General features: G+C 45.3%; 1 protein-coding gene across 2 annotated transcripts in view; it reads left to right on the top strand.

Moving 5' to 3' along the window:
- The window catches only part of HIVEP2 (human immunodeficiency virus type I enhancer binding protein 2), a 24,843-nt gene extending 14,718 nt beyond the window's left edge, over positions 1–10,125 (top strand). Inside the window, exons 5-7 of one of the 2 annotated variants that reach the window (XM_009587279.1) lie at positions 107–1,017; positions 5,746–5,751; positions 8,323–10,125. In XM_009587279.1, coding sequence (XP_009585574.1) covers positions 107–1,017; positions 5,746–5,751; positions 8,323–9,141 — 1,736 coding nt within the window. In that variant the 3' untranslated portion in view covers positions 9,142–10,125. The remainder of the gene's footprint in view (positions 1–106; positions 1,018–5,745; positions 5,752–8,322) is intronic. The other variant, XM_009587278.1, reaches the window with a different exon arrangement.
- The last annotated feature ends 25 nt before the right edge of the window (positions 10,126–10,150 follow it).

The following is a 10,150-nucleotide window of genomic DNA, read 5'->3' as shown; positions in this document are numbered from 1 at the left end:
AGCGTCCAGCGATGGCAATGGGTGTGCTGGGTGGGGAATGAATATGGCGGAAGGCGTAAGAGGTGGGGTGTGTGCTCACCGTTTTGGCTTGCCGTGGCTGTTTCAGAAAACATGGAGGACATGCAGCAGGAGGCAGAGAAGAGTAGCAACCTGGCAGGCCTGTCAGCAGAGCACCAGTTTTCTGACGCGGAGGAGTCAGATGGTGAGGATGGCGACGACAATGACGATGACGATGAAGATGAGGATGATTTTGATGATACTCAGGGAGACTCGACACCAAAAACCAGATCAAGAAGCACCAGCCCGCAGCCCCCTCGGTTCTCCTCCCTGTCGGTGAACTCGGCTGGGACGTCGCAGGGGTCTTCCCCCGAGGGCTCCCTTTCCGTGGGACACTCCTCCCTCATTAGTTACTTGGTGACCTTACCTAGCATTCAGGTTACTCAGCTCGTAACACCAAGCGACTCCTGTGAAGACTCACAGATGACAGAATATCAGAGGTTTTTCCAGAGCAAGAGTACCGATTCAGAGCCTGATAAAGACAGGTTAGACATACCTAGCTGCATGGATGAGGATTATGTGCTTTCATTAGACCCCAGTTCGTCTCCGAGGGACCTCTCACCTTCCAGTCGACAGTCGTCACCCGGCTACGATTCTTCACCCTATAGAGATAACTCACCAAAGAGGTATTTAATGCCAAAAGGGGATTTGTCACCCAGAAGGCATCTGTCACCCCGAAGAGATATTTCACCCATGAGGCACCTTTCCCCGCGGAAGGAGGCTGTGCTGAGGAGAGAGTTATCGCCAAGACGGGACGTGTCACCAAGACGTCACTTATCGCCAAGGAGACCAATGTCACCAGGAAAAGAATCGTCTGTTCGAAGAGACTTGTCTCCTAGGCGAGAGAGGAGATACATGGCCTCCGTTAGAGCGACGTCTCCCCGGAGGGGCTTATACCATAATCCAGCGTTGTCCATGGGTCAATATTTACAGTCTGAATCTATTCCAGTGGGGCATTCAGTAAGTATGAAAGAGTATTTTCACTCCTGTTGTCAAAACCAGTGCTCTTACCTGATGTGTGCATAGTATTTTAAAAAACTTTGCAGCTTTGTAGAAGAAGGCGTAAGCTTTGAGCCTCGGCAGGAAGTCCTGGAACGAATGCAAGAAATTTGGAATAGACAGGGACCACGTTGAGATGTTGATTCAGTTAGATGCCATAGAGTCAGCCTAAGGGTCAAATCTACACTTGGTACAAGCCTGAGTAGCTCCATTAACTTCAATGAAATTAGGCTGGCTTACATTAACTGCCCGTCTTTATTTTAAAATGGCCCAGGAAGCTTACATGGCGTGTGGGGCTTGTTACAGCACTGTAAAACCTTTTACCTCCCAGACGTCAGATGGGATCGAGCCTAGATCAGGTCTTAAGGCCCTGATACTGCAGTATGGTGCCCATCACCGATGTATTGTTTAATGCAATAAAACCACTAAGATAAATGGAACCTCTCAGAAAAGCAGGGTGCCCATCGAAATCAGGATCTATGACTGGAGTTTAAAGGATATTATCTTGTGATAGGAGCAGGCAGCTGTCTGCCCCGCAGAAAGGGCCATCATGACTGACTGTTTCGACAGGGACACAATAGTCTGGGTGAAAATGGAAATATGCAAAACTTGCACAGCTGCTGTCTGTGCTGTTCCCTTTCAGTAAATCATCTCTCAGAAACTGCTGACTTTGCACTTTTGACAGGCCCTAGCATTCACAAAGCACTCTCTCCACAAATAAATTTGGTCTTTAGAGTTAAGGAGTGGCCTCACTATGTATGCATTTATTTATTTATTTAGTATGCTTCCCTCGCCGTGTTTGATGTTGCTGCTGCCGTCTCACTGCCTGCCTCGCCAGCCCGTATGTGTGGGTTCAACCCGGGCAAGCTGTGACAGGCTCCGGCTGCCTCAGGGCTCCTGCCTCCCTGCCCTCCTCCTGGCAGGGCTCTCCTCCCCGCTTCCCCATTGCCAGTCTTCTCGACTTTTTGTGTAATCTTGTGTGGTTCTTCTCTGTAGGGGAGAGGAATTGAACCCTCAGCTCATAAAATCAGTGTTTCCAGAGCTCTGGGGTGAATTTCTCTGTGGAGCCAGGCTGATGTGTTACCTGCACCTGGGCAAAGCTCGCTGGAGCAGGGATGGACCAAACAGAGCCAGGATGCTGCCAGCCTGGCAGATCCAAAAGTGTTTTCCCAGCTTTTCAGGAGGATAAGGGAAAGCTGCAACATGAGCAGCCATGTGCGTAGGAGAGAGCAACGCAGGTACTTCTCCCACATCCTAGACATGGCCCTGTGGCCTGGCAAGTTGTTGGGGAGAGCAGCGGAGCAGGGTGGCTGACTGAGCGGTCTTTGGGGAAGGGCACCTGCTGCACTCTCATAGGGGTGATCACTGCGTAGCTGAGAGAGGATACAAATCCAGCCTGACAAAGTAAGGAAGCACAAAAAGAAGATGAAGAGCCACCAGTTTAACAGTTATGATGTCTGAGTATCAAATGAAAGGGATTCTGTGAGACGCTACAGCTGACATTGTGCAGGGAACCCAAGTCCCTAATGTCCTGCATGAGACACTTCCACTGGCATCCTGTAGTAGAGATTTTGGATGTGTGATGATGCTGGCAAAAGGCTATGTAACAGTCACCCTTGGCCATCTGACAGTTCTTGCTGTAATGTTTGCCTTGTGTGTTATGCGCACTTTCCAGCAAGGCGTTTAGCACATTGTGAGGACTCTTTTAGCACCCTCAGCTCCTTCTTTTGGAAAGTCCACTTTAAAAGCTGGGCTTTTAACACTTACCTTGTTTTTGAGGTAGGATTAGGCATGTGGCAGTGAAAAACCCAATGTAAAAGATCATTTGTCCTACAGAAAGTATTGGTAACTCAGTGGCATGTTGAGTGTTTTGAGAGAGAAGCCCAGACCTCAGTACAGTCACTGGAACCTGAACACAGGCATCACTGGAAGCGGAGCCCAGGCAAATTTAAATGAGGAAATGACACGTGAGGATGATTGCCTGTCTCAACAAATGACTGCAAGGAAGGAAAGATGGATTCCTCGCCTCTTGATGCCTTTCTGGAAGACATACTTTAGCCAAACAGTAGTTGAGTTTAGGTGAAACACAAGTTATTACACTCAGTGTGTGGGAAGACAGATAACACCTGAGCTTTCTATAAATGAAAGCTGTCAGAGAAGAAAAAGGAATAAAGGCTGTTTTTCACTTTCAGAGAAGTGAAATCCAGCAAATTAGAACATGATTAGCAACTGCATCAGTGATGCAGATGCCAGCTTACAATCCTGCTTCCTCTTTCAGAGCTGCATTGGGTTCCCCGTCCTTGCAGGAGTAAGAGTGGTTTTGTGCTTCTGCTGCCTACAGTTCCCAGAAGAGGCCAGTTTTCTTTCTTTTCCGCTGAAATTGATGTATTTGCTCTAACCTCTTTTGCCAGTGCTGGTCTAGTTCCCCTTCATGTTGCTTCCCCTTGAATGTTCATGCACTTTGGTGCTCCTCTGCAAAGAGCTTGTAAAGTACTCTGGCATTGAAAGCACCACAGAAAGCGATTGAAATTATTTCTTTAGGAAGTGGAAAAGAGCATGGGGAACGTAACTATTTTTGTAGATTATACAAATACAGAAAAATACACTTTTTTTTCTTTGACAGTTAATAACAGGATACACTGTTGCAACAGGATACTCTCTCCAAAGTAGCCTAAGGCTCTGGTTGATGTTGGTGCACATTTGGCTTTCGCAAGTTAAATGCCCATCTTTAAATTTAAGGGCAGATCCCTATTGCTCTCTAAATACGTTTGGGATCTTCTCTTCTGTCAATGCCAGAGTTTTCTGTCCTTTCTGAGGAGGCTGGTGCCATTATTGAAGTGCTCTGATTCTTCTCCCCAGTCATTTTATGCCAGTCCTGAGAGAAAGAGGAGAGATGGGAAGGCTGTTTCGTGCACCCTGAGCACATCTCTGTTAGCATTTTAGTTCAGATCAGGCATAGCGTGGCAGCAGGTCGAGGGAGGTGCTTCTGCCCCTCTACTCTGCTCTGGTGAGACCCCACCTGCAGTACTGCGTCCAGCTCTGGAGCCCTCAGCACAAGAAAGACATGGACCTGGTGGAGCGGGTCCAGAGGAGGACCACGAAAATGATCAGGAGGGTGGAATGCCTCTCCTATGAAGAAAAGCTGAGAGAGTTGGGGTTGTTCAGCCTGGAGAAGAGAAGCCTTCGGGGAGACGTTATTGCAGCCTATCGGTACTTAAAGGGGGCTTATAAGAAAGATGGCGGCAAACTTTGTAGCAGGGCCTGTTGCAACAGGACAAGGGGTCATGGTTTGAAACTAGAAGAGGGTAGATTTAGACTAGCTATAAGGAAGAAATTTTTTACAGTGAGGGTGGTAAGACACTGGAACAGGTTGCCCAGGGAGGTGGTAGGTGCCCCATTCCTGGAAGCATTCAAGGTCAGGTTGGATGGGGCTCTGAGCAATGTGATCTAGTTGAAGATGTCCCTGCTCACTGCATGGGGTTTGGACTACATGACCTTTAAAGGTCCCTTCCAACCCAAACTATTCTATTCTATGATTCTTTTCTCTCTCTCTTGTCACATTTACTGGGCTTTGACTCACATTGCAGAGCAGTCTTGGAGTAAGCAACCTGGATTGTTTTCAGATGAAATTAAACCAGAAAATGTGCACCAGGAGTGCAGCAGGTGCACTTAAACTGTGAGTGGGCATTCACGTGAGCAAGAAGATACCACATAGGGTTAGTCCAAAGCAACCTTCCCCTCCAACCCCACAACGCTTACATTGTGAACATAGGATCTGGCACCAACAGTTTCACTCTGTTCCCACTTGTGTCCCCCCCATTTATACACTTCCTAGAGTGGACCAAAGCTTTTGCCTCTTCTTCCAGTCCCAGGGCTAGACACAATGAAACTGTGAATGTATCTTGCTGTGAGCTGTACAAACTTGACCCTGGCAACTGTTCTAGCTTCTGGGAGGTAGTGGATTTTGCTTGTGTTGCTGTTTTGTTGCACCTCTCATTCATTTTGAAGTCTGAAGCCTGTCTCAATGTATTCAGAAGGGCTGAAGGGAGTTAGGCACCTCTATATCCACTTGAAAGTCGATAGGACTTAAGGTCCTTTGATCATCCCAGATATATACATATTACATCCCTTCCCAAGCAGTCAATACTTCATCATCTTGAGTGAAATGCATTCCTATACAGAGAGCCAGCGTAAAACTTCTAAAGTGCAGGTAAACTGTAAATAGGTCCACTGGTGTATGTGGGCTGCTATGGTGCATTCTTAGTAGGACTGCAAATTGAGCTGATCCTGAAACTGAAGTCCACACAGATTTATAGTCACTTTATTAAGCATCATGTCTTTTAGAAAGCACATCAATAATATGCTCTGTTATGGAATTTCCCAATAGAGTTCAACATTTTCTGGTTTTTAACTTTAAAAAGCCTCGATATGGTAATCAAAGAGATGTTTTCCACCCACCATCTTTTTGTGAGCTGTGGTCTGAGGCTGCCAGGAGGATGTCTGTGAAGGGTGCTTGGCTTTGAAATGTGATCTTCCTCTTAATCCCCCATAGCCTGTTTTGGGTGAGGTAACAGATACAGGGTAAACCCCATCTCATCCCTAAGGCTTTCGGGGGGACCTGTGAAGCTGGATATGGCTTTGCTCGGGTGTGGTGTGGCAGTCTAGCTTTATGACCAGGTCAGAGTACAGAATATTGTTGCTTGGGAAATTATGTCACCTGGAGTTGAAGGGAAATATGCCAAACTGCAACAAATGAGAATTAATAGGAAACAAACTGGATTCCCACCACCTGACAAAGAGAAGAGCTCATCCCACTGCGCTGGCAGCCACCCATTCTGACTGCACCGCAAAAAGATACCATGACTTTCTGCACTGTGCTCAGTGATGGGATCTAATACTTGCCCTGTCAGCAGAATAAAGTCTTTGGATTTTCAGGATGTTTGTTAAAAGAAGACAGCTCCTCTAATATTCAGTCATTTCCCATGAATATGTATATGTGTGTCTGCTTGTTGGTATGAAAATGCTAGATACTGGTAAAGGAAATAAAAGCAGGGTAAGAGGTGTAAACAGTTATTAATACCTGTACCCATTTATGTTGGCCGTTTCCAAACTTATCTGCAAGAGCTAGAGAAAGATAATCGGATATGTGCTCAGCCAGGCTTGGAATGCATCCAGTGGACATGTACACACTGTCACTGTCTATGTAAAAATCACGCATGTGAGACATATATTGGATGATACTGCTGATCTTGAAGCGTGTAGCAGTTTTTATCATGTTAGCCACCTCTATCCGACAAGGACAGACTGTTGCTCTATTCCCTTTTGACACTGTGGCAGGGTACAACATAAAGCCAGTGTCTTTCTCAATTGGACATTTGTGTGTGACTAGGTTTGTTCTTTGACAAGTTTTACTCCTTTTTTTGGTTGCTTTTGCTCTATTTCACTTAGCCCAAGCTCACTTCAGATGCAATAGTGATAAACGTCATGGCTTAGGAAACAGCCAAGAGGACAGTATGACTGAGAAACGGGTTGACAGACCAAAGATGGAAAAAAAAGGGGGGCAAGCAGCTGTGCAGAGGTGAGGTTGGCGATAGGAAGGACTGACAGGGTAGGTGAACTATGTCTTGTGGCTTGGCAACTGCAGTTTATTCTGTAAATTTTTCCCCATTCGGCAGTATAACATGCTGTCACTGTGCTTTCTTATGACAGTTTCTCTTTTATGAGACTCAAGTGTCTCACTTTCTGAATAGGAAAATTCCCAACATAGATTAGTCTCTGAATAATAACATCTCTTAAGTTCGAATCTGATGATTATGGGTCACCCTTCCTGTCTCAACGTTGATTTACATCGAACAGGACAAACCATCTGAGCACAGTGAGATTGAGCCCCTAGGTAGCACAGAAACTGAATCTTTAATTGCCCCCTAAACCAGTTCCCTGGGATGGGATCAAGAGGTTGCTTAATGCCTTGAGAGCTAGGATTTCCCAGCAGTGAAGTGCTGCCACTTTAATGCATTGGCATTTAGCAGCGCAGGCCTTGGGATGCCACACCAAGACTGTGGTAGCAGTACAGCTCCGGGGCGATTGATAGGTGTTTGGTCAATTTGCAGAGCCGAGATGAGCATTTTCGTTCATTTAATTTCCTATGGGAGTCCCTGAGAGTTGTGTGGCCAAATCCCACACACAATTACGAAAATGTCATCCTGCACTTCTGTCATCATTATTCCTCTGGTCAGCAATAAATGATACTTAATCATCAGATGGAGAACAAATTTTAAAAGTTAAGAATGAAAAAAAGAGAAACCCAGAAGCCCAGGGCATATTTAATACTGAGTGGAGATGGAGCTATTCATCCTTCTAAGGCAGGAACTAATGGGAAGGCACTGAAAATGTCAATATTGCGAGATTGGTTTTTATTAGCTGTTACAAAATCCTTCATTCTTCTCAATCCCATTATGAGTGGGTGAGTCTCCCTGCGACAGAATCATCACTTTCACTCACAGCTAATGCCTGTGCTTTTGTTATTATTTATTGTTTACACTACAGATAGGCCAGAGTGGTGCTCCATTGTCTTAATGACTATAAAAATTTGGGTCTTCATTGCACAGAGGCACTTGAACTTCCATGGAAATACCCGTCCCCTTTCATCAAGGATTGGGTAAAGCTCACGGTGGAGGGTAGGAGGAGCAAGTGCCTTCTCTGGGGCTCCAAAGCAGGATCTTTCATCAGGCAGAAAACACATACATGCAGTCAGATTTTTCCCGTACTGCCAAGCAGTGGTGGCGAGCAGGGAGCGTTCGGATGTGTATTTCTCTGCAACAAAGCCTTGATACCCAGTGTGGACTGCCAATACCAGCACAGTTTGCACAGTTTGCCAAAAGAGAGGGTAAGATGGATCTCCTGGCCAGATTTCTCCTGGGGAATGAAACTCTATCTACCCCAAATTCTCTCCGCAGTTTCAGTTGAATATTATACTCTTCACTTCCTGACCTAAATTGATGCATTGTGTTGCTGAACACTCTTAACTAGCTGCTGCCTTTCACCTCAGAGGCATGAGCCCTGTAGGGCTGAGCTAAGCAAAACCTCCTCTGTTGTTTGGATAAGCAATTAGCGGAGTTTTCCAAATGCTTTGGGATCCATCTGCATGAAAGGTGCTGCGTGAATGCGAGGTTGTGTTAGACAGGAAAGCAGATAGGTGGTTTGGCAGCCGGACAAGAATTTTGCTAGTAGCAGCACTGACATTTCTTTTGTTTTTTCTGGTTACAGAGAAGGGGGTTGTCTCAGGGGCCTTACTTCAATGTATACGGAGAAAAAGGAGGTATGGAGCACCACGGATCTAGCCTGTTCCCTGAAGGCCCGAGCGACTACGTCTTCAGTCATCTTCCACTACACTCCCAGCAACAGATCCGAGCACCCATCCCCATGATGCCTATCGGGGGTATCCAGATGGTCCATTCAGTACCGGTGGCCCTTTCAGGTTTACATCCTCCGTCCATTCTGGCCCTGCAGAGGGAGGGCTCTGAGGAGAAGCAAAGAGGAACTGCAGAAATCCTTACAAAAGAATCGTATAGTATTTCTAAGCACCATGAGAAACGTACCTCTCCGCACAGCTTGCACCCCACCGCTCCCTCCAACGCGCCCTCCTCTCCGTTGCTGTTGCTGACACAGAGCACGTCGGAGGACAGCGTCGTAGCTACCGAGAGGGAGCAGGAGGAGAACATACAGACTTGTACGAAAGCCATAGCCTCTCTGCGAATCGCCACAGAAGAAGCCGTTCTGCACGGCGCAGAGCAGCTGCAGAGGCCTTCTGAGCCTCACCAGAAACCCTTAGAAAGTGCACATTTTAGCATTAAACACTTTAGTGGATCTGAGCCGGGCCAGACCTGTGCCTCAGCCACCCATCCTGACTTGCACGGTGGTGAACAGGACAGTTTTGGTACATCACAGACTGCGTTAAGCCATCCCACCTTTTACAGCAAGAGCTTTGTGGACGTCCGACAGTTGGGCTTTCACAGCAGGAGCGACCCCCCATCAAGCACACAGGAAAGAAAAGATCCATCATCTGAGAAGAGCAAGCCACATTGATCTGAGATGCATGGAGACTTTCACCCACACATTTACCCCACTTTTTTTTTTTTCTAGAGATAGAAGAAGTATTCAACTTTACAGCATGCCTGTTCTAAGTTACAGTAGTTTGCTATTATATATACTTTTGTTATATCAAAAGAATTAGATAAAATAACAAGTCATCATGAGCCTGACCAAAACTAAATTTGAAATTCTTATTGGGTCTGGTACTTTTAAATTGTACAGATGTTTGTGCCTTTTCTTTACTTTGCTTATATTCTTATAAGCATTTTTTTAGCAGTAATTTGTACATATTTTAGAATTTGTGTATCTGCTTTGTAATAAATGTAATTTCTTTCCTTTTTTGGACACTTGGATCTAAATGATGTAAAGCAAAACAGCATCAATATATGTGAGGTTGCACTAAAACATATTTTTATATGATTAAAACTGAACAGCTTTTATGTACAGCTCTGATTCTGTAATACTAATATTTATTTACTTTGTTTCATAAATTGTAAATTTTTTTCTTAATGTTGTGGATTGCTTTTCTATGTGAAGCATGGGATTTACTGTTGCGTAATTAGAACAAAATGTATATTGTAAAACAAGATATTTAAACTAGAGTATCTTATCTTATTCTGCACTTATGCATTAGTTAAAAAAAAAAAGATAAAGGATGTATCAGTCAGTTCTTAACTCTTGTAATTTTTTTTTGTCTCTTGTTTGCCGGATTGACTATAACTTAAGTGCTGATTGTGATTTTAAACTGATAGTACCGTAAAGCATTAAAGTAAAACAATGTGCTATTGTGAGTTTTTTCAAAGCTTTATAAAACAGTTATAAATATATTAAAAGTATTTGGTCTTATGTGAACATGTTGATCTATATGCTCCTTTAAAAAGCTGTGGGAAGACATTCCACCCCGTGTAAATGTGTGCATCGCTGGTGCCGTCTGTGTAGCCCGCCGGGGCAGGCGAGGTTTGCGGTGCCGCCCGGCGCGGGGCCGGGGCACCGCTGGCTGCCG

This window comes from Fulmarus glacialis, unplaced genomic scaffold (genome assembly GCF_000690835.1).
Source record: "Fulmarus glacialis isolate BGI_N327 unplaced genomic scaffold, ASM69083v1 scaffold44491, whole genome shotgun sequence".
Lineage (NCBI taxonomy): Eukaryota > Metazoa > Chordata > Aves > Procellariiformes > Procellariidae > Fulmarus > Fulmarus glacialis.
This window is presented reverse-complemented; position numbering and strand designations above follow the sequence as displayed.